The sequence below is a fragment of the Homalodisca vitripennis genome, unplaced genomic scaffold, assembly GCF_021130785.1.
Source record: "Homalodisca vitripennis isolate AUS2020 unplaced genomic scaffold, UT_GWSS_2.1 ScUCBcl_2303;HRSCAF=6921, whole genome shotgun sequence".
Classification (NCBI taxonomy): Eukaryota; Metazoa; Arthropoda; class Insecta; order Hemiptera; family Cicadellidae; genus Homalodisca; species Homalodisca vitripennis.
In genome coordinates this window covers 33,681-61,408 of record NW_025778421.1, presented here as the reverse complement: position 1 = coordinate 61,408, position 27,728 = coordinate 33,681, and the positions used below count along the sequence as shown (strand labels likewise).

The window sequence follows — 27,728 nt, the reverse complement described above, 5'->3', positions numbered from 1 at the left end:
CCTCTCATAAAAATAATGAAAAAAGTTCATATAAGGAAATGTCCGGAAACGGTTTGTTAGCGAGCTAGACAAAGATTTCATTTCATTTCATTTATTTCATTTATTTATTTCCACGGCAATCGCCACTTTTACAATACCATTACATACATGTACATGAAATAATCAATAAACTATAAAATACAACAACAATATCGAACAATTTAAATGCAAAGACTATAATATATAACAAAGTACTACTAAAAAAGGCGAGTAAAAACAGAAAAAAAGGTATAGTTGAAACAGAATTATAGAGTGCCATATACTAATTTGATGATTTCTTCTCGAAATCTAGCAGGGCTGGTGGCGAAGAAGTCAACAAGATGTCCCATCTCATTTCCGCTGCGTAGAAGTCGAGGTATCGTACTCTGTTGTTGGTAGGTCGTTGAGTAGTACAGTCTTGCAAAGGTGTCTCGCAGTCTCGTATGCCCAGGAACATGGAAGTAGATTTTGTTGAGTAGTTGCGGGCAATCAATGCTTCCGATGATGATCTTGTGGAGAAAGATAAGATCATGTATCTTTCTACGAGCCTCAAGAGGAGCAAGGCCATGCTGTAGTTGATAACCAGCAATTGGAACATTCATGTAGTGGTGGCCATCTCTGAACCCAGCTGTTCTGACAAGACGATGCTGAACTCTTTCAAGTTGTGTTTTGAGTCCTTCTTGGGAAGGTGACCAGATGGAAGAGTTGTATTCCAGGAGAGGACGAACAAGTGCTTTGTAGAGGATCAGCAGGGCGTCTACTGAAAGATTACGAGTAGAGCGGAAGATAAATCCAAGAGTTGAGTTTGCTCTATTACAGATGTATTGGATGTGCTCAGCAGGGTGAAGAGTTGGTGTTGTGATGACGCCAAGGTCCTTTATTTTATCTACTCGATATTTATATATTTCGCCCGATTTTCTAGGGCAGGACGGAAATAATGGGATAAAGATGATAAAATTTAATAAAATACGTCCCAGACCCGAAAGACCACCCAATTCTGAGATATCGGACAAAATGTGCTAAATTCGGTCTCGAAAAACATGCTTTGTTTAGATTTGAAGTACATTAACTTCATTAAATCTGCAGTAAACACGCAAACTTGTTAACCAAAACTTTTAGAAAATTTATTTCAGAACTAAATAATGTAAAATAGGCTAATAGTAAAAAACACAAAGATAAAAAATTAATGTTGAATTAAATTAACACAAACAAAACAATACAGAAAGTTCTTCGTAAAAGAAAGCATTTAATGATGTTTTTTTTATTCAATTAAATAGTTACAAAACATTTACAGTATGAAACATTGTGAGTTGAGAAACAAGGTTTTTTATAAAAAAACAGCGTCAATTGAAACGCTTTTAATTTATTCACATTCATCTCTCATTCAGTTCATTGTAGACATATACATTCGAATCGAAGCTATTGAACAAGATAAGAAACCAATAGGGCATCAGTCAGAACTGCGTGTCAAGCATTTACTGAGACAGGGACTTATGGCATTTTCATTTGAAAATGCTCCACGAAACATGATTTACAACGTGAAAATGTAATGGCAATCCAGTCGAAAAGTTTTGGAACCCAAACCTCTAACCCAAGCTAGCTAGAAATACTTTCACATCTAACTCGAAACAAATTTCCAGCCATTATTTGATCAATACTAGTGGTAAAATAAAAAAAATGTATGTAAAGTTACATTAAGATCAATCGAATTACTTTGAGTTGTTAGTTATTTCAACTATATTAGTGTTCCTTAAAGAAATTGTTTAGTAGCTAGTAAAGATCATATTTAAAAAAAATCTTTAAAACGTACTTAAATATTAAATTATTACTCGTTAAATCGTGTGTAAATTTAAAAAAATGTTTACTAGTTCATCAGTTTTATCTCAAATCTTTACCTGAATCGTTTTCAAGCAAAGATTTGAAATAAAACTGGTGAACTAGCACATATATATACTATTTTTACATAGTACTATTTTTATTGTATCAGTTTAGTAGTTGAGTTTCGTCTCCTACGCTGGCTGGAATGGTGCTCAAACAATGAGCAAGTTTTAAATCTTCATTTGATTACCGTGTCACATTACAATACTGACAACTGGAATTTGTTGCATGTTTGCGTAGAAAATAAGCAACGTTTTTAAAAATGAATAAGCCAAATTAGCAACGGAAAGAAGTATTATCTGATTCAGTTAAACTAAAGAATTGATGTAGCTCGTGATAACTAAGAATTTTTAAAGGGTTTTTTATGTAACTTGTGACTAAAAATTAGATAATATTGCATTTTACATGTGCATTTTCGCGACATGGTTTTCTAAAATTGGTGAGCTGCGATTGTGGAACCCAGTTCTAATAATTTGCAAAAGAATAAATGTCAGCAATGTTAATTAATAGTCCACATTATTAATTGCCAGACTATTGGAACGGCTGAAGTAGGTAGTAATTAAAATGATTCATTTTCCATTTCAGCTAAGCTAATAATCTTTTTATAAAACCAACTAAGCAGTTTTGGAAACACTGAACCTTCGACATTAGTTTAAGTGCCCTTCAGGGAATCTACAGGTTGTAAAAGAACTGTTTTATAAAATTCAAAGGCGACAAATTACTGAGTTTCTCAAGGGTCATTCTTGGGTCCTGTATCTTTTTTCCTCTCTATTAACGACCTGACATTTTGTATTACTGGCATAAATGCTAAAGTACCCCTGTTTGCGGATGACATCTCTACCTCCATAAAGGCTCAAGACGAATCGAACTTGAGATATCTACTAGAGAAACCGGTAATTTAATCCAGTGGTTTCAAAGAAATCGGCTATTGCTGAATGAAGCAAAAACTCAAGTACTAGATTTCTGTATCACCAATAGATACAAACTATCGGAACAGCCAAAATTGGTTTTGGGAGAGATGGAGGTGTCTCTATGTGACGTCTCAAAGTTTCTTGGGGTGTATATTGACGACCACCTAAAGTTCCAGAATCACATTGATTTTGTATGCAAGAAATTGAGTTCAGGAATATTTGTAGTTAGTACTATATCCAAGTTTGCAGACACTCGAGTAACTTTGGCCGCATACTATAGTAGTAAAGAAATGTCTCTTCTACGCCAATCTAGATCACATGACGTCATCACTCAGGAATGCAAGATTACTGACCTCGCAAGGTCGGTCACTGACCTCGCAAGGCCGGTCGCAAGGTCGGTCACTGACCTCGCAAGGCCGGTCACTGACCTTGATGACCTTGGATTTCAAGGTCGCCCGATGACCTCGGCCTTGAGTTGTAAGAACATTTCGTCATAAGACCTGTGAGTCGTGATACGACTGTGACAACACACACGGCTGTGCGAGATCATTTGTATGTAGGTGCAAGACATGCGCAGGAAGTAGTTGTTTGCCTTTTCGGAGTTTTTTGCTTCATTAATATTAATAAAGCGGATGACTAGAGTGATTAAGCAACGTGTGATGCGGCCTTGAGGTTTCTTTATAAGCTGAGGAGGAAATTCTTTTTTAGACAGCAGTGCGTGTGTTGTATAATTCAAGACATTTGTTGAAATAGTTAGTAGATTTATCAAACAGCGTGTGATGTATTATTGATGAATCATGACATTATTGCAACAGATAGTGGACTTACCAAGAGAGATTCAACTATTGATTTTCCTTAATTTACCATTTGATAATGTTAAACTAATTGAATGCTCTTATTTTTGGCAAATGTACTGTAGAAGAATCAATTTAAACAATAAAATATTGGATTTCGATTGGAAAGCTAGTTATATTTTACATTGTATGCATAATGATAATTTAGAACATATAATATCTTTGTATAGCAGAAGTTTATATTTTGGACATTTTTGTATTAATAAATTGACTTCTTCTTTTCTTATTGCTGATTATATTTCAAATGATAATGATATAAGAAATTGTAACTATTGGTATCATATATTTCGTTTTAAATATTTACAATCTGAAGATAGGTTTTGTTTTAAGAAGTGTAGGCAACGGTATGTAATTTTTTTTGCATATTCAAAACAGTCTATTAACAGATGTATTAGTATAAAGTTTGTGTCGGACTTCAATTGTAACGGAGCGAAATCTAGTAAAATTAATTTTATATTACCAATTAAACAGTATTACAGTAATATTCATAATTTTAATTATATTTCAATACACAAATATTTGCCTCAGTATGACATTCAGTTTCAACAAATTAGTGATGAATCACTTGTTTTAGTACAAAAAAGTAACAATTGTATAGGATGTATTATTCCTCATAGTTGTCAATGTTTTTGGAAAGGTTTTTATTTAAAATATTACACTACATGATTTGTTTCATGATAAAATTGTTAATAGAACAACACATGACTATACGTAGTTTACTTGTGATGTGTATAAATTGAAGAAAATTTTACAGTGGAGTGGTGATACTATTGATATTAGAAGATCAGAAACGCGTTATAGTATAAGTGTTCTTTGGAAGGTAGTTGTTTACAGAACTTGTTTAATTAATTCCACTTGCAAGAGCGTATTGATGTGACCAGGATATAGCGCATATAATTATTCCACGTGCTAGGACAAGTGAAAGTCATAGCCTCGTAACTTTGTTGCATCAAATACTAGCTTCATCAACTGATATCAAAATTATGATTTGACTATTTGACAATGTAGAAACTAATAACAGTTTCTATTACGATTTTATTATATATATAATAGTTGATTTGACTGTTGAAATTAAATGTAAGATTTTTATTTACTTACCGTTTGATAGTGTTAAATGTGCAGACAACGATATATATAATTTTTATTGGAGATTCAAAATATTCTGTAACCAAATGTGTTAACATTAAGTATTAAACAAATTGAAATTTAAATGCAGTAACATTTATACGAAATAATTTTATATTGTCAATATATTTTAATATATAAGTACATACCTCAGAACAAAGTATTTTTTAACCAAATAATTATTAATCTGTTATTTTAATAATAAATTTATAAGTTGTGTTATACCGCATATTGGTGATTGTTGTTTGAAAAGGAATTGATTTGAAATATTATTACAAACTGTGTAGAGTAAGTACGCGTCAGCCTTGAAGCTTCCTTTATAAGCCGAGGAGAAACTTTCAGTCAACAGTGGTCTCTGAATGTTCACCAAGACACTCCAACATACAGGTGTGTATTTGTTTCAATTTAATTTCATTTTTTGTTAGGAGGCTTTTTTCCTAGGCCTATATTGTTTTTTCAAAAATATATTAACGATAAAGAAAGCTATTATTTTAACGAAAATAAATGTTTCTAATGGTTAATTTTAGTTCGATAATTAACAATTTAGATATTTATCCACTTAAAGTTTGTTAATTGGAAAATGAAAATCATTTTTGATTTGTTGATGATATCAAATCATCAAGGTAACAATTATTACTGTTGAAATTAATTTTAATTGTACTGATTATACTGTTTATTAATTATTTTGTATTTTATATTTTAGAAATGAACTCGGAAACAATTGACTTGACTCTGCGAGTTGAAGAAGAACCATCATCAGCCGCTTCTTCTAAAAAATTACCTAAACTGCCAACTACTACTTTTATCAACAAACATTATCAACATCATCAACAGCAGCTGCAGCAGCAGCCGCACCAACAACCGCAACAACCTCAACAACAACAACAGCAGCAACAAGGACAGACTCCTACTACATCAAATACTGGTAGGTCAACATCACACATAAGGTTTCTAACTTTAATGCAAATAATAGAAAATCTTTGGATGATAGGATTTAGAAATTTGGACACATGGCAACAGTTAGTTGCAGAACTTCAAAGATCAAAGGAGGTTTACATGAATCCCGTTGCTGTACAACTACTTTTTATTTTTCAAAATTTGTGTGATGTGCTTTCAAAACATTATATGATGTCTGGTGATCTTTCACAAGACAAACAATTGTATTACATGTTACAAGATCAGCCTTGTGATGAATTGTTATCAATCTTTTCCGGTGTTGTTGAAAAAAATATAAATCTTTCATTTCCATTAAATATTATTTAAAAAATTCAAGATATTGGAAGAAATAAATTAATTTCACTTGAAACAGGTTATGTGAAAAAAACTTCTGCTAAAAAACAAATCAAAAAAGGAATTAAAAGATCTAAAAATGAAGCATCGTCATCATCATCATCATCATCTGATACTGATTGTGATAACAATGCTGATTATGATGATGATGAAGGTGATAAATTTGTCAAATTATTTAATCAAAAGAAAAGTAGATCATTTCTCAACATTTACAATACCAATGTGGGGATAAGAAAAAGAAAATTTCCACACCTGGCGAGTCAGGAACACATTTAATCAAGATTGAAATAACTGATGTTCGAGATCTAAAAAAATGTAAAAACGAAAAGTTTTACTGGCAAAAAGTTTCCAGAAAAGGTTATTTCTTGTTAGATATTAAACAAAATGTAGAAGATAAGAATATTTTTGATACAATTAATAATGTATTAACAACAGTAGGACAAAATATGTTAAGACTTGAAAACGTAAAACAAGAAACTGTCACTTATGATAAAAAATATAAGGCATAGTGTAAGTAGTAAATGGGTTTAATTAAATAATATAGTTAGTTTTATTTTTTTCAGAAAATACAAACTTAAAATTTACACGGCTGTCAGAAAACGGATTTCCACCTGAACGTTATTCGTCTTGTGCTGCCGGCTTTGATTTAAGAAGTGGTGAAACTGTAGTTATTAAAGCGTGGGAACGTGAATTAATAAACACTAACATAGCCGTGGTGTTACCAGACGGTTGCTATGGACGGATAGCGCCCAGATCAGGGTTATCATTAAAATATGGGATTCACGTAGGAGCCGGAGTTATTGATAAAGATTATAGAGGAAATATTGGTGTATTATTGTTTAATTTATCGAGTACCGAGTTTAAAGTAAATATTGGGGACAGAATTGCACAATTAATATGTGAACGCATATTTCTATCCCGAAGTTGAGGAAATTACAATTGACAAATTAAATTGCACAGTTAGAGGAGCTAAAGGATTTGGCTCAACAGGACTAAATTAGTTTATCAAATTATTTTACAGATAGATAATGGATTCATCTTTTAGTCAAGCTATGGAAATAGACAGTGACTATGAAATGGAAGTAGATCAAGAGGAGGAGGAGGAGAAAAAAAACTATTAAAAAACTATTAAAGACAAAAAAGCTATTATTAATCCGAAAAATATTAATGACAACAAATGTTTTCAATGGTCAATTTCAGCTCGGTACATACAAGGTGACCATAAAGACCGCATTGATGAAAGGTACACATCTATTATTAATAAATTTAATTTTAATGATTTAGATTTTCCATGTCCTTTGAGACAGATTAAAAAGTTTGAGAAGAGTAACATAGGAATTAGTATAAATGTTTACGGTATTAATAACAATTTAGAAATTTATCCGCTTAAAGTTTGTGAAACGGAGTCTGAAAATCATTTCGATTTGTTGTTGATATCAAATAATCAGGGGAATAACCATTACTGTTATATTAAAGATTTTTCAAGATTAGTTCGATCGCAAATTTCTAAATCGACAAAAAAATGGTATTCTGTAAACGTTGTTTTACCCATTATTGTGGAAATGATAAAATTAACAGATTAAAAGTTCATATAAAAGATTGTAAAATTAATAAACCGTTAAATGCAAAAATGCTTTTTGTTGACAATGAAGATAATCCTTCAATTTTAAAATTTCAAAATTTTCACTTTAAATACAAAGTTCCTGTTGTTGCATATTGCGATTTTGAATGTATTTTAAAAAAAGTTAATGAACAACAGTCGCAATATACATTAGTCAATGAAATTCATGAACCTATGAGTTTTTGTGTCTATTTAGTTGTAGACAAAGATTTACCAGAACCGATATCGTCTCAGTTGCCAAATGATCCTTATCTTTATAGAGGACCAGACGCTGCTTTAAAATTTATGGATTATCTCATATCAATTGCAAACCTAATTGCTGATTTAATTGATGTTAATAATCCAATGATATCGCTTACAATTGATGAACTCAATCGAATTCAATCAATTACTCACTGTGAATTATGTAATTTAGAATTTTCAATGTTAGATAAACCTGTTAGAGACCACTGTCATTTTACTGGTCGTTTTAGAAACATTGTTTGTAGTAAATGTAATCTAAAAAGAAAAAGTCAAACTTTTTTACCTGTATTTTTACATGGAATTTCCAATTACGATACACATTTTATTGTAAAGCAATTAGGTTGTGATCAACAAAAAATTAGTGTTATTCCAAATTCTTCTGAAAAATATGTTACTTTTTCCAAATCAACTATTGGTAAAATTAAATTACGTTTTTTAGATAGTTTTCGATTTTTAAATATGTACCAGTTTATCACAATTAGCAAATAATTTACCTAAAGATCACTTTTACCATACTCAATTGTTTTTTAATCATGACGATATGCCTCTTGTTACTAGAAAAGGGGTATATCCTTATGATTACACTGATTCATGGACTAAATTAGAAGAAACACAATTGCCACCAAAAGAATGTTTTTTCAATAAAATAACAGAAGAACATATTTCAGATGAAGAGTTTGATCATGCCAAAGAAGTTTGGTCAAAATTTAATTGTACAACATTAGGCGACTATTCAGATATACATGTATATTTACGTACAGATGTACTTTTATTAGCAGATGTTTTTGAAAATTTTAGAACCATATGCTGTAATAATTACGATTTAGATCCTGCTAATTACTTAACGTTTCCCAGTTTAACATTCGACGCAATGTTAAAATTTACAAAAGTTGAATTACAATTGCTTCCTACTTATGATATGTATATGTTTATTGAGAAAGGTATACGAGGTGGAATAACGAGTTGTGTGAAAAGATATGCTAAAGCAAATAACAAATATTTAAATGATATTCTCTATGATGTTAATACACCTTCTAGTTATTTAACATACATTGATGCAAATAACTTATATGGTTGGGCTATGATTAGACATATTCCAAAAGACGGATTTCAATGGTTAACAACGGAAGAGATCATTCAATTTGATGTGCAATCAGTTTCAGACGATAGCCCAGTAGGTTATATTGTTGAGTGCAGTATCGGTTACCCTTCTTATTTGCACGAAGAACATAATGATTTACCGTTTTTACCAGAAAAAAAAACCACCTCCAAAATCTAAACAACCTAAATTATTGTCAACGCTTTTAGATAAAGATTACTATGTTTGCCATTATATTTATTTGAAACAAGCAATAGAAAACGGATTAGTATTAAAACGAATACACAGAGTTTTAAAATTCAATCAAAGTGAATGGTTAAAACCATACATAATGTTTAATACTGACAAAAGAAAACAGAGTAAAAATGAATTTGAAAAAGACTTTTATAAATTACTCAATAACGCTATGTTTGGAAAATCTATTGAAAATGTACGTGATAGATTAAATCTAGAATTAGTGAATAACGAAAAAAGACTAACAGAACTGATATCCAAACCGAGTTTTAAGAACCGAATAATCTATTCTGAAAATTTAAGTGCTGTAGAATGTGTTAAAGATACTGTATTGTTTAATAAACCCATTTATATAGGTTTCACTGTGTTAGAGTTAAGCAAATATCACATGTATAATTTTCATTATAATATAATGAAACCTTTTTATCCTAATAGAATTAATTTACTCTATATAGATACTGATTCTTTTTTTTACGAAATTTTTACTACTGATTTTTATGAAGATTTGACTAATTTAGAAATTAAAAATTATTTTGATATGTCAGACTATCCAAAAGAACATAAATGTTTTTTTGGACACAACAAGAAAAAATTAGGTTGTTTTAAAGACGAGTGCATGAGTGTTCCAATAGTTGAATTCGTAGGATTAAGAAGCAAATTGTACACGTATAGAACGATGAACGATAATTATTTAGAAAATTGTAAAAAATTGAATTTAAAAAAAGCGAAAGGTGTAACTAAATCAGTAGTAAAAAAAAACATATTAATTTCTACGACTACAAAAATTGTTTATTTATGTCTTGTAATTTAAGAAAAAAATGAGAATATTTCAATCAAGAAAACATATTTTAAGAACAATTACAATAAACAAAATAGCGTTAAATGGAAATGATGACAAAAGATTTATATCAGACGACTGTATTCACACATTAGCGTATGGCCATAAATTATTAAAGTTAAAAAAAAGTTGTTAACAATTGTTTTCTTGTTCATTATTGTATGTATATATATATATATATATATATATATATATATATATATATATATATTATGTATAATGTACTAACCTTATCGTGTTATGTAACCATTTATTATTGTTTTTTATTTGTATTTCAAGGGTAAAATAACAACATCATATCTGTATGTGTATATATATTATGTATAATGTACTAACCTTATCAAGTTATGTTTTTATTAAATAAATTATTTCTATGTAACCATTTACTATTGTTTTTATTTGCAACCCAATGGCAAAAAATAACAACATCAAATATTTATTTAAAAAAAATTTCATTTATTTTTACATAATCTTTTTTACAATTCCTGATAATGGTGTGTATTGTACAATTGCATCATTTATAATTAAACAATAAACTGCAGTTCCAGTTGGAAAGTCTTCGTTCGCTTGTAATTCAACTCTTATATCCAATGCTCCAGTTTTTATTGTATCAACTTGCTTTGAACAATCAATAACAAAAAGTGGAAATTTTTGTAGAAATTCATTTTTACTCAGACAAGGTTGGTTATCACTTCCTACATAATATGAAGACTGAAATCTTGAATACAATTCATACATCAGTGCTTTGCATCCATTGAAATTATCATAAGGATAATACTTACTATTCAAATAAAGTTTTACATTTTCCAAATTACAAAAATCAAAATATGATGAATTTTTATCATTTTTATCTTTTCTACTTGTTTGAAAGCCTATTATTACATATCGAGGTTTTTCCACCAAAGATGTAGTTTTAACAGTCCAAGTCTGAGCTTTAGAAACAGGAAGTGAAGGATATTCATGTATTTGCCATCTTCTAAACGCCATTGTTATTGGCTGATCAGAGTCAGTAATTTTTAGTAATGACAATCTTATATTATCATCAACACGAACATAAGGAACTTTCCAAACAATTTTATTTATTTGAAATGAACACTCGTGAAGACTTGGTGTAGCTTGAAAAATTGCATTCTTATCAGTTGAAGCGCGTATCAGCACTAATTCTTGTTTTACATTCAAAAGTATTTTTTTATAATCTTCTGCAAAACCCAATAATAATTGGAGCGGTACACAAAATGAAAAATTAGTTTTATCTGCAAGAACGTCCATCATATGAACTTTTAATCTGTTAATTTTATCATTTCCACAATAATGGGTAAAACAACGTTTACAGAATACCATTTTTTTGTCGATTTAGAAATTTGCGATCGAACTAATCTTGAAAAATCTTTAATATAACAGTAATGGTTATTCCCCTGATTATTTGATATCAACAACAAATCGAAATGATTTTCAGACTCCGTTTCACAAACTTTAAGCGGATAAATTTCTAAATTGTTATTAATACCGTAAACATATAAATGTTATGTTTACCGTAAACTAATTCCTATGTTATTCTTCTCAAACTTTTTAATCTGTCTCAAAGGACATGGAAAATCTAAATCATTAAAATTAAATTTATTAATAATAGATGTGTACCTTTCATCAATGCGGTCTTTATGGTCACCTTGTATGTACCGAGCTGAAATTGACCATTGAAAACATTTGTTGTCATTAATATTTTTCGGATTAATAATAGCTTTTTTGTCTTTAATAGTTTTTTAATAGTTTTTTTTCTCCTCCTCCTCCTCTTGATCTACTTCCATTTCATAGTCACTGTCTATTTCCATAGCTTGACTAAAAGATGAATCCATTATCTATCTGTAAAATAATTTGATAAACTAATTTAGTCCTGTTGAGCCAAATCCTTTAGCTCCTCTAACTGTGCAATTTAATTTGTCAATTGTAATTTCCTCAACTTCGGGATAGAAATATGCGTTCACATATTAATTGTGCAATTCTGTCCCCAATATTTACTTTAAACTCGGTACTCGATAAATTAAACAATAATACACCAATATTTCCTCTATAATCTTTATCAATAACTCCGGCTCCTACGTGAATCCCATATTTTAATGATAACCCTGATCTGGGCGCTATCCGTCCATAGCAACCGTCTGGTAACACCACGGCTATGTTAGTGTTTATTAATTCACGTTCCCACGCTTTAATAACTACAGTTTCACCACTTCTTAAATCAAAGCCGGCAGCACAAGACGAATAACGTTCAGGTGGAAATCCGTTTTCTGACAGCCGTGTAAATTTTAAGTTTGTATTTTCTGAAAAAAATAAAACTAACTATATTATTTAATTAAACCCATTTACTACTTACACTATGCCTTATATTTTTTATCATAAGTGACAGTTTCTTGTTTTACGTTTTCAAGTCTTAACATATTTTGTCCTACTGTTGTTAATACATTATTAATTGTATCAAAAATATTCTTATCTTCTACATTTTGTTTAATATCTAACAAGAAATAACCTTTTCTGGAAACTTTTTGCCAGTAAAACTTTTCGTTTTTACATTTTTTTAGATCTCGAACATCAGTTATTTCAATCTTGATTAAATGTGTTCCTGACTCGCCAGGTGTGGAAATTTTCTTTTTCTTATCCCCACATTGGTATTGTAAATGTTGAGAAATGATCTACTTTTCTTTTGATTAAATAATTTGACAAATTTATCACCTTCATCATCATCATAATCAGCATTGTTATCACAATCAGTATCAGATGATGATGATGATGATGACGATGCTTCATTTTTAGATCTTTTAATTCCTTTTTTGATTTGTTTTTTAGCAGAAGTTTTTTTCACATAACCTGTTTCAAGTGAAATTAATTTATTTCTTCCAATATCTTGAATATTTTAAATAATATTTAATGGAAATGAAAGATTTATATTTTTTTCAACAACACCGGAAAAGATTGATAACAATTCATCACAAGGCTGATCTTGTAACATGTAATACAATTGTTTGTCTTGTGAAAGATCACCAGACATCATATAATGTTTTGAAAGCACATCACACAAATTTTGAAAAATAAAAAGTAGTTGTACAGCAACGGGATTCATGTAAACCTCCTTTGATCTTTGAAGTTCTGCAACTAACTGTTGCCATGTGTCCAAATTTCTAAATCCTATCATCCAAAGATTTTCTATTATTTGCATTAAAGTTAGAAACCTTATGTGTGATGTTGACCTACCAGTATTTGATGTAGTAGGAGTCTGTCCTTGTTGCTGCTGTTGTTGTTGTTGAGGTTGTTGCGGTTGTTGGTGCGGCTGCTGCTGCAGCTGCTGTTGATGATGTTGATAATGTTTGTTGATAAAAGTAGTAGTTGGCAGTTTAGGTAATTTTTTAGAAGAAGCGGCTGATGATGGTTCTTCTTCAACTCGCAGAGTCAAGTCAATTGTTTCCGAGTTCATTTCTAAAATATAAAATACAAAATAATTAATAAACAGTATAATCAGTACAATTAAAATTAATTTCAACAGTAATAATTGTTACCTTGATGATTTGATATCATCAACAAATCAAAAATGATTTTCATTTTCCAATTAACAAACTTTAAGTGGATAAATATCTAAATTGTTAATTATCGAACTAAAATTAACCATTAGAAACATTTATTTTCGTTAAAATAATAGCTTTCTTTATCGTTAATATATTTTTGAAAAAACAATATAGGCCTAGGAAAAAAGCCTCCTAACAAAAAATGAAATTAAATTGAAACAAATACACACCTGTATGTTGGAGTGTCTTGGTGAACATTCAGAGACCACTGTTGACTGAAAGTTTCTCCTCGGCTTATAAAGGAAGCTTCAAGGCTGACGCGTACTTACTCTACACAGTTTGTAATAATATTTCAAATCAATTCCTTTTCAAACAACAATCACCAATATGCGGTATAACACAACTTATAAATTTATTATTAAAATAACAGATTAATAATTATTTGGTTAAAAAATACTTTGTTCTGAGGTATGTACTTATATATTAAAATATATTGACAATATAAAATTATTTCGTATAAATGTTACTGCATTTAAATTTCAATTTGTTTAATACTTAATGTTAACACATTTGGTTACAGAATATTTTGAATCTCCAATAAAAATTATATATATCGTTGTCTGCACATTTAACACTATCAAACGGTAAGTAAATAAAAATCTTACATTTAATTTCAACAGTCAAATCAACTATTATATATATAATAAAATCGTAATAGAAACTGTTATTAGTTTCTACATTGTCAAATAGTCAAATCATAATTTTGATATCAGTTGATGAAGCTAGTATTTGATGCAACAAAGTTACGAGGCTATGACTTTCACTTGTCCTAGCACGTGGAATAATTATATGCGCTATATCCTGGTCACATCAATACGCTCTTGCAAGTGGAATTAATTAAACAAGTTCTGTAAACAACTACCTTCCAAAGAACACTTATACTATAACGCGTTTCTGATCTTCTAATATCAATAGTATCACCACTCCACTGTAAAATTTTCTTCAATTTATACACATCACAAGTAAACTACGTATAGTCATGTGTTGTTCTATTAACAATTTTATCATGAAACAAATCATGTTGTGTAATATTTTAAATAAAAACCTTTCCAAAAACATTGACAACTATGAGGAATAATACATCCTATACAATTGTTACTTTTTTGTACTAAAACAAGTGATTCATCACTAATTTGTTGAAACTGAATGTCATACTGAGGCAAATATTTGTGTATTGAAATATAATTAAAATTATGAATATTACTGTAATACTGTTTAATTGGTAATATAAAATTAATTTTACTAGATTTCGCTCCGTTACAATTGAAGTCCGACACAAACTTTATACTAATACATCTGTTAATAGACTGTTTTGAATATGCAAAAAAAATTACATACCGTTGCCTACACTTCTTAAAACAAAACCTATCTTCAGATTGTAAATATTTAAAACGAAATATATGATACCAATAGTTACAATTTCTTATATCATTATCATTTGAAATATAATCAGCAATAAGAAAAGAAGAAGTCAATTTATTAATACAAAAATGTCCAAAATATAAACTTCTGCTATACAAAGATATTATATGTTCTAAATTATCATTATGCATACAATGTAAAATATAACTAGCTTTCCAATCGAAATCCAATATTTTATTGTTTAAATTGATTCTTCTACAGTACATTTGCCAAAAATAAGAGCATTCAATTAGTTTAACATTATCAAATGGTAAATTAAGGAAAATCAATAGTTGAATCTCTCTTGGTAAGTCCACTATCTGTTGCAATAATGTCATGATTCATCAATAATACATCACACGCTGTTTGATAAATCTACTAACTATTTCAACAAATGTCTTGAATTATACAACACACGCACTGCTGTCTAAAAAAGAATTTCCTCCTCAGCTTATAAAGAAACCTCAAGGCCGCATCACACGTTGCTTAATCACTCTAGTCATCCGCTTTATTAATATTAATGAAGCAAAAAACTCCGAAAAGGCAAACAACTACTTCCTGCGCATGTCTTGCACCTACATACAAATGATCTCGCACAGCCGTGTGTGTTGTCACAGTCGTATCACGACTCACAGGTCTTATGACGAAATGTTCTTACAACTCAAGGCCGAGGTCATCGGGCGACCTTGAAATCCAAGGTCATCAAGGTCAGTGACCGGCCTTGCGAGGTCAGTGACCGACCTTGCGAGGTCAATGATCTTGCATTCCTGAGTGATGACGTCATGTGATCTAGATTGGCGTAGAAGAGACATTTCTTTACTACTTACTATGGGTTGATATATCCATACCTGTTTTATGTTATGGCCATTTAGAGATTCGAATGTGAAAGCACTAGACCAATTTTCAAATTTCGGAAGAAGGCGTTAAGAGCAGCATTCAGGTAACCTCACCGGTCTTCCTGCAGGCCAATCTTCAAAGATTCCAATTCTCTTATTTTTCCGTCCATTTACATTTTGAGTTGTTTAACCTTTGTGCGAAAACACTTTGAATTATTTGATGTAACAAACACATCAATTCATTACAATCTTAGGCAGTCCAGACCATCAAAATTACTAAGTATCATACAATTTTCTTTGATCGGCATCTCCTCATCAGTGGTACTGAGCTTTTTAAGCACTACCTGACTGCTTCAAGACCGAAAATGCCGTAAAGGCTTTCGAAATAGGCGTTAAAACTCGTCTTTTCAACAGTTGTCTTTAAAGCGTTCAGGAATATTTAGGCCTAAACCGTACTATTATTACGGCCACCTGCATGCAGAATATGTTAGTACATATATATATTTTAAAATAGTAATAGTTATTACTTTGTAATGTATAACTGTGAAAACTGATCCTAATGGAGCTATTGTATAGTTAAACACTGTATAATAAAAAATTTTGAGTTCTGAGAAACCAAATTAAGCTGTAGGTATTTCAATGTGCAGGATAGTTCAGCTGATTTAATATCTAAAACATTAATAATTTAAACATCTATAATAAACAACTATCTAGGCTGTGTATACTTATAAAATATAACAAACAAAATAGTGTAACATTTAGTGACTTTTCATAAACGTGTCTGACACCTTGTGATACAAATACCACATGTACATCGCGGTCATTAGAAGTTAGTGATTGGCATTATATTACGTATTGTTGTCATTCTGTGGTAACGTAATACGGGGATAATTACCTCCTTCTTTTCGACCGGCGCATACCGGAGAACCCGGGGAGTGTCCCTGAATTGTCGCAGGGACTGATGTGTGCTTTGTACTGCCGATGGTGTTTTCTCTGGTATGACGCCAGGAGCCAGCCCCTTCGGGCCCTAGTCAGGAAGTGCGCCATGGATGCAGAGGTCGGACTCTGCATTGCTACGGTCGGCCCCCGGCACGTCTGGTTTCCGGTGCTGGGAGTACGGAGGTCGGGCCCCAGGGAACTGAGATAGAGGCTCAGTCCTCGAGGGTACACCCGTTCCCGATTTTTCCGGGCCACCCTTGTCGCATCGGAAGATATCGATGGAGAGACTGCAGAGAGAAAGCCGCGAAAAAGAGACTCAGACCCCATCACCATCTATGGTGGCAGCAGCCTTTACCACGGCTGGGAAACGAACGGCCGGAAGTCCCCCTGAACATCCAAGGGAGGAAAAGCGGCAGAGAGACGCCGGAGAGCCTGCTTCTGTCGACGCGACAGAAGAGAGCGAGTTTCGCCTGGTAGTCTCAAAAAAGAAAAAAAGAAAAGCGAAGGCCGTAGATAAGAGCGGGAAGAGGCAAGACCTACCTCCACCTCCTCCCCCACAAGTAAAGAATCCGGAGAAACTCTCGCGTTCCAGGCCTGGGAGGCAGGTGGTGATTGTCAAGCCTAAAGCTGGCAAGTCATACGCCGAGATTCTTGGAGCAATGAGGGCTGGAGTTACTCCCGAAGAGTCGGGCACTGTGGTACGCCACATAAGGAAGACTGTCACTGGAGGAGTATTACTGGAAATCGCAAAATGCGACGACAGAAGGAAACTCCAGGAGGCGATACAGAAGGCGGTGGGCGATAGGGGCGATGTTCGCTCCATTGTTCCTAAGGCAAGGCTAGAGATCCTAGATCTGGACGCCTTGACCACCGAAGCCGACATCTCGGACGCCCTAAGCAGGGAGTTTCCTGTCCTTGGTGGCGAAATTAGGGTTACCCTCTTCAAGCCTAACTGGCAAGAACAGAGGAAGGCCGTGGTTGAGCTTCTCGAGAGTGACTCCTTGACAGTACTCCGAAAGGGGTCGGGTGGGTCGTCTGCCGGATTCGGGGTCGTGTGGAGGTGGACAGATGCTTCCGCTGTCTCGGCTACGGTAACACAAGGAGGAAATGTTCCGGGCCGGATAGGAGCAGTAACTGCTGGAAATGCGGCAGCGCCGAACACAAGGCGGCTGTTTGCACGCGGGCTCCTTCTTGCGTCTTATGTACCGGAAACCCTGGAGCAAAGACGGATCATGTTCCAGGATCAGGTGCCTGCGGGGTTTTCAAGAAAGCCCTGGACGACAGGAAGACCCGTGCTAGGCCACGAAAATGATCCGGTTTATCCAGGCCAATCTGCAGAGATGTCACGCTGCGGACGCAATCCTTGAACAGCTGGCCTGTGAGACCAAAGCCCAGATAGTGATCGTCAGTGAACCCGTCCGAACCAAACCCAGCTCATCTTGGTTTTACGATGGACTCGGCACCGCGGCTGTTTGGATCGCAGACAGTCGTGGGGTCCGTGTACTGAGTCATGGTTCCGGTGACGGTTATGCCTGGGTTAAGTTGAACAGCGTTACCATTTACAGTGTGTACCTCTCCCCAATTACTCCGCGCGAGAGTACCTGGGAAGGTTGGAAGCGCTGGAAGACAGTCTCCGAAACGTCCCTGGGCGTGTTATAGTGGCGGGTGACTTCAACGCCCGTGCGGTTGAATGGGGTATGCCCGTGACTAATGTGAGGGGAAGACATATTTTGGAGACGGTCTCGAGACTCGATTTGGAAGTCGTGAATAGAGGGACAAGGCCGACCTTCCGAAGCACTCTCGGTGAGTCAATACCAGATATTACGATGGTATCGGCCGATTTGTTTCCTTTAGTAGCGGAATGGCGAGTGATGGACGTCTACACTGCTAGTGACCACGAGTTCATCGCTTTCCATCTTATCGATAATCGGCTGCCGCGGCGAGCGAATACCCGAAACACTCTTGGCTGGAATCTGGCTAAGCTGGACAGCGGAAAACTCGTCGAGCAGCTAGATCGTAGTATCGAGGCTGGTGTTCCGGGGTTTCCCGAGTCCACTGTAACAGCTGAGGTTGAGGCTTATATCGACTCTTCCATGAAACTGATAGAACACGCTTGCAATTCGTCAATGCCTCGGAAAAGACCTTACCGGGGCCGTCGCCAAGCCTTCTGGTGGACGGACGAAATCGGCGAGCTCAGAAGAACTGCACTAATGTGCAGACGTAGAGCGCAGCGAGCTCGAAACCGGCCTGAAGCTATAACTAGGTCGGCAGAGCACAAGGCTGCTAAGAGTGCAGCAATTCGCTTGAGCAAGGCACGATGCTGGCGTGAGCTCTGCCAGGAGGTGGACTCGGACCCTTGGGGAAGAGGATACAAACTTGTAGGAAAAAAGCTCGGAGGAATAGGGAACAGCACGGAAATGCCTGCTGGAATGATTTCGGCGATCGTGGAAGCTCTCTTCCCAAGTCACCCTGTAAGGCGGGAGGAGAGAGTAGCGAGACCAGTTCCAGTCGTTCCCATTTTTACGGAGCAGGAGCTTGTAGCGGCGGTGTCTACCATGCGCAACAAGAAGGCTCCAGGACCTGATGGCATTCCAGCTGAGGTTTTGAAGATTGCGGCGGCGAGTTATCCACTCTTGCTGCTGAATATGTATAATGCATGTTTGGTAGCGGGTGTGTTCCCGTCGCGCTGGAAGGTTGCTAGGTTGGCGCTGATCAGCAAAGGCAAAGGTGATCCGAACTCCCCGTCGGCATACAGGCCACTTTGTATGCTTGACACCGCGGGGAAGCTCTATGAAAGGTTGCTGAAACCCAGGTTGCAGTCGTCCATCGAAGCCGCCGGAGATCTCTCTCCCCGGCAGCACGGCTTTCGAAAGCGACACTCAACTCTGAACGCCATTACAGAGGTGATCAGTGCCGTCCAGCAAGCCGAAACAGCTTGTCACCAGGCTTGGCCGATTGTGCTGTTGGTTACCCTTGACGTAAAGAACGCGTTTAACTCTGCTCGGTGGGAGGACATGCTAAAGGCGTTGCAGCGGGACTTCAGCGTGCCCGACTATCTCCTGGTCATTGTGCAGGACTACCTGAAGAACCGTCAGCTGTTGTATGATACCAAAGACGGAAGGAGAACAAAAGAAGTCACTGCCGGTGCGGCTCAAGGGTCTATTCTCGGCCCAGACCTATGGAATGTTTCATACGATGGTTTGCTTCGCCTTGAGATGCCCCACGACGTCTACCTCGTGGGTTATGCTGATGACGTGGCTGCAGTCATCACGGCGAGGACTCCGGACTTGGCACAGTTACGCCTTAATCAGGTAATGATTCGGGTCAATGCATGGATGACGAGCCATGGACTTGAGCTGGCGGTCGCCAAGACCAAAATCGTTATGCTCACTCGACGGAGAATCCCCACTCTGATCTCTATGAATGTGGGGGGTGTCGAGGTTCGGACAAGAACTGCGGCGAAGTATCTCGGTGTGTTACTCGAATGCCGTCTTCGGTATTGGGAGCACATTCAGCCGGTATGTGATAAAGCCTCTAGGGTGGTTATGTCTCTCGGCAGGCTGATGGCTAACGTAGGAAGCCCTAGGTCAAGTAAGAGACGCCTCCTCATGTCTACTGTAAACTCAACCCTTCTGTATGGCGCAGAGGTTTGGGTGGATGTCATGAGGATAAGGCGATACAGTCAAAAGCTGTTATCGGTACAGAGAAGAGCGGCACTTAGGGTCGCCTGCGCCTTACGCACCGTTTCCGGTTCGGCCGTGGCGGTCGTGGCTGGGGTGATTCCTATTGACCTGCTGGCCATCGAGAGACAGACCGTCTTCCGGGAGGCTGCCGAGCGTGGTAGAGAGGATGCCTTGGCTGCTGCCAGGGTGGAGACTCTGCATGTTTGGCAGCGGAGGTGGACGGAAGGATCGGACGGTCGCTGGACCTTCCGTCTCATTCGAGAGCTTCAATCCTGGATAGATCGTGGCCACGGGGAGATAGATTTCTACCAGTTCCTGATGGGACACGGTTACTTTAGGAAGTACCTCTACAGGATGGGAAAAGTCAGGTCGCCTCGGTATGCTTACTGCCCGGAGGAAAATGATGATGTTCATCACACCTTCTTCGCTTGCGGGCGCTTCACCGAGGCCAGGCGAACGCTCGCCACCAAAGTTGGCGATGTTACAGCAGAGACCATTGTGGAGATGATGCTGCAGAGTGAGGACGCCTGGAATGCAGTCACCACTCATGTACATGCGATCCTTCATCAGAAACGTGAAGATGGATGCCTGGCTGACCCCTAGCTTTCGCCGCAGTTCTTGTCCGAACCTCGACACCCCCCACATTCATAGAGATCAGAGTGGGGATTCTCCGTCGAGTGAGCATAACGATTTTGGTCTTGGCGACCGCCAGCTCAAGTCCATGGCTCGTCATCCATGCATTGACCCGAATCATTACCTGATTAAGGCGTAACTGTGCCAAGTCCGGAGTCCTCGCCGTGATGACTGCAGCCACGTCATCAGCATAACCCACGAGGTAGACGTCGTGGGGCATCTCAAGGCGAAGCAAACCATCGTATGAAACATTCCATAGGTCTGGGCCGAGAATAGACCCTTGAGCCGCACCGGCAGTGACTTCTTTTGTTCTCCTTCCGTCTTTGGTATCATACAACAGCTGACGGTTCTTCAGGTAGTCCTGCACAATGACCAGGAGATAGTCGGGCACGCTGAAGTCCCGCTGCAACGCCTTTAGCATGTCCTCCCACCGAGCAGAGTTAAACGCGTTCTTTACGTCAAGGGTAACCAACAGCACAATCGGCCAAGCCTGGTGACAAGCTGTTTCGGCTTGCTGGACGGCACTGATCACCTCTGTAATGGCGTTCAGAGTTGAGTGTCGCTTTCGAAAGCCGTGCTGCCGGGGAGAGAGATCTCCGGCGGCTTCGATGGACGACTGCAACCTGGGTTTCAGCAACCTTTCATAGAGCTTCCCCGCGGTGTCAAGCATACAAAGTGGCCTGTATGCCGACGGGGAGTTCGGATCACCTTTGCCTTTGCTGATCAGCGCCAACCTAGCAACCTTCCAGCGCGACGGGAACACACCCGCTACCAAACATGCATTATACATATTCAGCAGCAAGAGTGGATAACTCGCCGCCGCAATCTTCAAAACCTCAGCTGGAATGCCATCAGGTCCTGGAGCCTTCTTGTTGCGCATGGTAGACACCGCCGCTACAAGCTCCTGCTCCGTAAAAATGGGAACGACTGGAACTGGTCTCGCTACTCTCTCCTCCCGCCTTACAGGGTGACTTGGGAAGAGAGCTTCCACGATCGCCGAAATCATTCCAGCAGGCATTTCCGTGCTGTTCCCTATTCCTCCGAGCTTTTTTCCTACAAGTTTGTATCCTCTTCCCCAAGGGTCCGAGTCCACCTCCTGGCAGAGCTCACGCCAGCATCGTGCCTTGCTCAAGCGAATTGCTGCACTCTTAGCAGCCTTGTGCTCTGCCGACCTAGTTATAGCTTCAGGCCGGTTTCGAGCTCGCTGCGCTCTACGTCTGCACATTAGTGCAGTTCTTCTGAGCTCGCCGATTTCGTCCGTCCACCAGAAGGCTTGGCGACGGCCCCGGTAAGGTCTTTTCCGAGGCATTGACGAATTGCAAGCGTGTTCTATCAGTTTCATGGAAGAGTCGATATAAGCCTCAACCTCAGCTGTTACAGTGGACTCGGGAAACCCCGGAACACCAGCCTCGATACTACGATCTAGCTGCTCGACGAGTTTTCCGCTGTCCAGCTTAGCCAGATTCCAGCCAAGAGTGTTTCGGGTATTCGCTCGCCGCGGCAGCCGATTATCGATAAGATGGAAAGCGATGAACTCGTGGTCACTAGCAGTGTAGACGTCCATCACTCGCCATTCCGCTACTAAAGGAAACAAATCGGCCGATACCATCGTAATATCTGGTATTGACTCACCGAGAGTGCTTCGGAAGGTCGGCCTTGTCCCTCTATTCACGACTTCCAAATCGAGTCTCGAGACCGTCTCCAAAATATGTCTTCCCCTCACATTAGTCACGGGCATACCCCATTCAACCGCACGGGCGTTGAAGTCACCCGCCACTATAACACGCCCAGGGACGTTTCGGAGACTGTCTTCCAGCGCTTCCAACCTTCCCAGGTACTCTCGCGCGGAGTAATTGGGGAGAGGTACACACTGTAAATGGTAACGCTGTTCAACTTAACCCAGGCATAACCGTCACCGGAACCATGACTCAGTACACGGACCCCACGACTGTCTGCGATCCAAACAGCCGCGGTGCCGAGTCCATCGTAAAACCAAGATGAGCTGGGTTTGGTTCGGACGGGTTCACTGACGATCACTATCTGGGCTTTGGTCTCACAGGCCAGCTGTTCAAGGATTGCGTCCGCAGCGTGACATCTCTGCAGATTGGCCTGGATAAACCGGATCATTTTCGTGGCCTAGCACGGGTCTTCCTGTCGTCCAGGGCTTTCTTGAAAACCCCGCAGGCACCTGATCCTGGAACATGATCCGTCTTTGCTCCAGGGTTTCCGGTACATAAGACGCAAGAAGGAGCCCGCGTGCAAACAGCCGCCTTGTGTTCGGCGCTGCCGCATTTCCAGCAGTTACTGCTCCTATCCGGCCCGGAACATTTCCTCCTTGTGTTACCGTAGCCGAGACAGCGGAAGCATCTGTCCACCTCCACACGACCCCGAATCCGGCAGACGACCCACCCGACCCCTTTCGGAGTACTGTCAAGGAGTCACTCTCGAGAAGCTCAACCACGGCCTTCCTCTGTTCTTGCCAGTTAGGCTTGAAGAGGGTAACCCTAATTTCGCCACCAAGGACAGGAAACTCCCTGCTTAGGGCGTCCGAGATGTCGGCTTCGGTGGTCAAGGCGTCCAGATCTAGGATCTCTAGCCTTGCCTTAGGAACAATGGAGCGAACATCGCCCCTATCGCCCACCGCCTTCTGTATCGCCTCCTGGAGTTTCCTTCTGTCGTCGCATTTTGCGATTTCCAGTAATACTCCTCCAGTGACAGTCTTCCTTATGTGGCGTACCACAGTGCCCGACTCTTCGGGAGTAACTCCAGCCCTCATTGCTCCAAGAATCTCGGCGTATGACTTGCCAGCTTTAGGCTTGACAATCACCACCTGCCTCCCAGGCCTGGAACGCGAGAGTTTCTCCGGATTCTTTACTTGTGGGGGAGGAGGTGGAGGTAGGTCTTGCCTCTTCCCGCTCTTATCTACGGCCTTCGCTTTTCTTTTTTTCTTTTTTGAGACTACCAGGCGAAACTCGCTCTCTTCTGTCGCGTCGACAGAAGCAGGCTCTCCGGCGTCTCTCTGCCGCTTTTCCTCCCTTGGATGTTCAGGGGGACTTCCGGCCGTTCGTTTCCCAGCCGTGGTAAAGGCTGCTGCCACCATAGATGGTGATGGGGTCTGAGTCTCTTTTTCGCGGCTTTCTCTCTGCAGTCTCTCCATCGATATCTTCCGATGCGACAAGGGTGGCCCGGAAAAATCGGGAACGGGTGTACCCTCGAGGACTGAGCCTCTATCTCAGTTCCCTGGGGCCCGACCTCCGTACTCCCAGCACCGGAAACCAGACGTGCCGGGGGCCGACCGTAGCAATGCAGAGTCCGACCTCTGCATCCATGGCGCACTTCCTGACTAGGGCCCGAAGGGGCTGGCTCCTGGCGTCATACCAGAGAAAACACCATCGGCAGTACAAAGCACACATCAGTCCCTGCGACAATTCAGGGACACTCCCCGGGTTCTCCGGTATGCGCCGGTCGAAAAGAAGGAGGTAATTATCCCCGTATTACGTTACCACAGAATGACAACAATACGTAATATAATGCCAATCACTAACTTCTAATGACCGCGATGTACATGTGGTATTTGTATCACAAGGTGTCAGACACGTTTATGAAAAGTCACTAAATGTTACACTATTTTGTTTGTTATATTTTATAAGTATACACAGCCTAGATAGTTGTTTATTATAGATGTTTAAATTATTAATGTTTTAGATATTAAATCAGCTGAACTATCCTGCACATTGAAATACCTACAGCTTAATTTGGTTTCTCAGAACTCAAAATTTTTTATTATACAGTGTTTAACTATACAATAGCTCCATTAGGATCAGTTTTCACAGTTATACATTACAAAGTAATAACTATTACTATTTTAAAATATATATATGTACTAACATATTCTGCATGCAGGTGGCCGTAATAATAGTACGGTTTAGGCCTAAATATTCCTGAACGCTTTAAAGACAACTGTTGAAAAGACGAGTTTTAACGCCTATTTCGAAAGCCTTTACGGCATTTTCGGTCTTGAAGCAGTCAGGTAGTGCTTAAAAAGCTCAGTACCACTGATGAGGAGATGCCGATCAAAGAAAATTGTATGATACTTAGTAATTTTGATGGTCTGGACTGCCTAAGATTGTAATGAATTGATGTGTTTGTTACATCAAATAATTCAAAGTGTTTTCGCACAAAGGTTAAACAACTCAAAATGTAAATGGACGGAAAAATAAGAGAATTGGAATCTTTGAAGATTGGCCTGCAGGAAGACCGGTGAGGTTACCTGAATGCTGCTCTTAACGCCTTCTTCCGAAATTTGAAAATTGGTCTAGTGCTTTCACATTCGAATCTCTAAATGGCCATAACATAAAACAGGTATGGATATATCAACCCATAGTAAGTAGTAAAGAAATGTCTCTTCTACGCCAATCTAGATCACATGACGTCATCACTCAGGAATGCAAGATCATTGACCTCGCAAGGTCGGTCACTGACCTCGCAAGGCCGGTCACTGACCTTGATGACCTTGGATTTCAAGGTCGCCCGATGACCTAGGCCTTGAGTTGTAAGAACATTTCGTCATAAGACCTGTGAGTCGTGATACGACTGTGACAACACACACGGCTGTGCGAGATCATTTGTATGTATTATATTATATATTATAGTAAACTCGAAAAATAACAAAAGCACTTTACATTATAAAATTAATTCATAAAATGAGGGGTTGCAGTGTAATAGGCGGGAACCACAACTGAATCGACTATTGATTAGAACTATGGAATATAATTGCTCTTGACCTAAATTCGTAATTAACAATTGGTGGCTGTTTCTATTTTACAGAATAACAATATTGCTTAGTACAATCTTAAAAGTCTACAATGCAATTCGATTCGACATTATTGTTCGATATTATTTCAAACATAGTGAAATCATGTGTATAGTATTTGAATAATGGCTACTAGATATGGGATATACAGTTATTTACCTTTTTACTACAAAAACAACGTCATGGCCGATACTGTTTATTATTTTTTTTTGTATTATAGAAGTTTCACAGAAGTTATTGGGTTTGCTAATGATTTTTTGAATCAGTATTATCATTGTAGTGCGCTTGCCCTAGTTCGGACGAGATTACGTAAGGTATTATATTTATTTCGAGGAACAATTATTAACTTTAGCTTTATACAAGTTAAGTAGTTTGTATGAAAAAAAAATGAAAACTATTATTAAAATGTATTAAACTAGTTATTGAACGGAATATTTTATCTGTTTCTAAATTTATGACAAATGCATCTGTTTGGCTCACCCACGAAATTGAGTTAAATTTATGACGTAGTTCATAAAAGACTGAACAATTTGGGTATTTATTTCATTTTCATTTATTTATTTCCACGGCAATCGCCACTTTTACAATACCATTACATAGTAAAATAACATTGTATTGATTTGTATCCACTCCTTTAAGCCTTTAGACACTTGTGTTCAATATAATTGAATTATAATGGTGTATTGAGTTGTGTTATTATAACATTAGTACACTCTGTAATAAAGCAATGAAAAAATAAATTTTGATAAACTGATATGAAATCTTCTAACTGACTGCATTTTACGAATTATTGATTAATACATGGTTTGAAGTAGTGTATACATTGAATTGCTCTTACTTGTAATTGGAATGTATTTGTTTTAATTCAAGAGTCTTGAAGAACAGTTACTCTAATGCTATGCTATTAAGATATTAATCTCAAATTCAAGTAAATTGATCATTAAGATCAAGTAAATTGTTGATTCTTAATAAACATTAAGATACATTTCCTAACAATAGGAAGTGCTAATGTAAAAGAACGTTCTTTATCAAAATTGTGCTTTATATAAACACAGGGAGTCATTGAAAAGTTGATCAAACATCGCGTCCTATTACAAAAGTTTCACCAATCGTAACGAGGGAGCTTTTGTTCTGAGAGAAAGTTTATATCAAATCTCAATTCTCAGCAGTCGAAATTGTTGAAAACTGATATCTTTGTAGCTGAAGTAGTGCTACTAAGTAACACTTTACCTTATGATCATGTTACTTTGCTGGGTGTTATTATAGAGTCTGATTTTATTCCGGAGACTGAAGATTACAAAGTCCAATTGTTGAGAAGATCATTATTGTTTAGTACAGTATACAACAATGTATATAACTCATTACAACGTAATATTTAGACTATACATTTCTTTAAATTGTACTACGTTTAATTAATGATAACTGAGAACCAACAAATAAATGACGAATTAGTTAAGTTTGTTTTCAATTTTCAGAAATTAGTCTGTACATGTCCGTTTCTACAGGGTGGCGCATATGTCAGTTTCCCCATAAATTGGGATATTTTTCGATAGGTTGGTAACGATGTGAAGTTGACAGCAAAACGGAGTAAGATAATTAATTGTTGTCTGTTCCAGAAGCTAGTGTAAAGTGACGCTCTTTGCATATGTCATTTTTTGCTTGTGTTTTTAAAATGTTTACAACCCAACAACGAATTTA

At 37.5% G+C, this 27,728-nt stretch overlaps 2 protein-coding genes across 2 annotated transcripts; one reads left to right on the top strand and one right to left on the bottom strand.

Moving 5' to 3' along the window:
• The first annotated feature begins 4,946 nt into the window (after positions 1–4,946).
• Positions 4,947–8,185, top strand: LOC124371946 (putative GATA zinc finger domain-containing protein 25). The gene is made up of 3 exons (XM_046830315.1): positions 4,947–5,173; positions 5,490–5,711; positions 7,098–8,185. The coding sequence occupies exons 1-3, from the start codon at positions 5,146–5,148 to the stop codon at positions 7,103–7,105; spliced, it is 258 nt and encodes an 85-aa protein (XP_046686271.1). The 5' UTR covers positions 4,947–5,145; the 3' UTR covers positions 7,106–8,185.
• A 3,481-nt stretch (positions 8,186–11,666) lies between these two features.
• LOC124371947 (putative GATA zinc finger domain-containing protein 25) lies at positions 11,667–14,122 on the bottom strand. The gene is made up of 3 exons (XM_046830316.1): positions 13,896–14,122; positions 13,358–13,579; positions 11,667–11,971 (listed from the first exon to the last, which is right to left on the bottom strand). The coding sequence occupies exons 1-3, from the start codon at positions 13,921–13,923 to the stop codon at positions 11,964–11,966; spliced, it is 258 nt and encodes an 85-aa protein (XP_046686272.1). The 5' UTR covers positions 13,924–14,122; the 3' UTR covers positions 11,667–11,963.
• Between the last annotated feature and the right edge of the window lie 13,606 nt (positions 14,123–27,728).

Bases quoted from the DNA above. Each gene is read 5' to 3' on its own strand.
- LOC124371946 (XM_046830315.1), top strand. From the start codon at position 5,146: ATGTTCACCAAGACACTCCAACATACAG. The intron at 5,174-5,489 runs GTGTGTATTTGT...TTTATATTTTAG, and splicing joins CAAGACACTCCAACATACAG to AAATGAACTCGGAAACAATT.
- LOC124371947 (XM_046830316.1), bottom strand. From the start codon at position 13,923: ATGTTCACCAAGACACTCCAACATACAG. The intron at 13,580-13,895 runs GTGTGTATTTGT...TTTATATTTTAG, and splicing joins CAAGACACTCCAACATACAG to AAATGAACTCGGAAACAATT.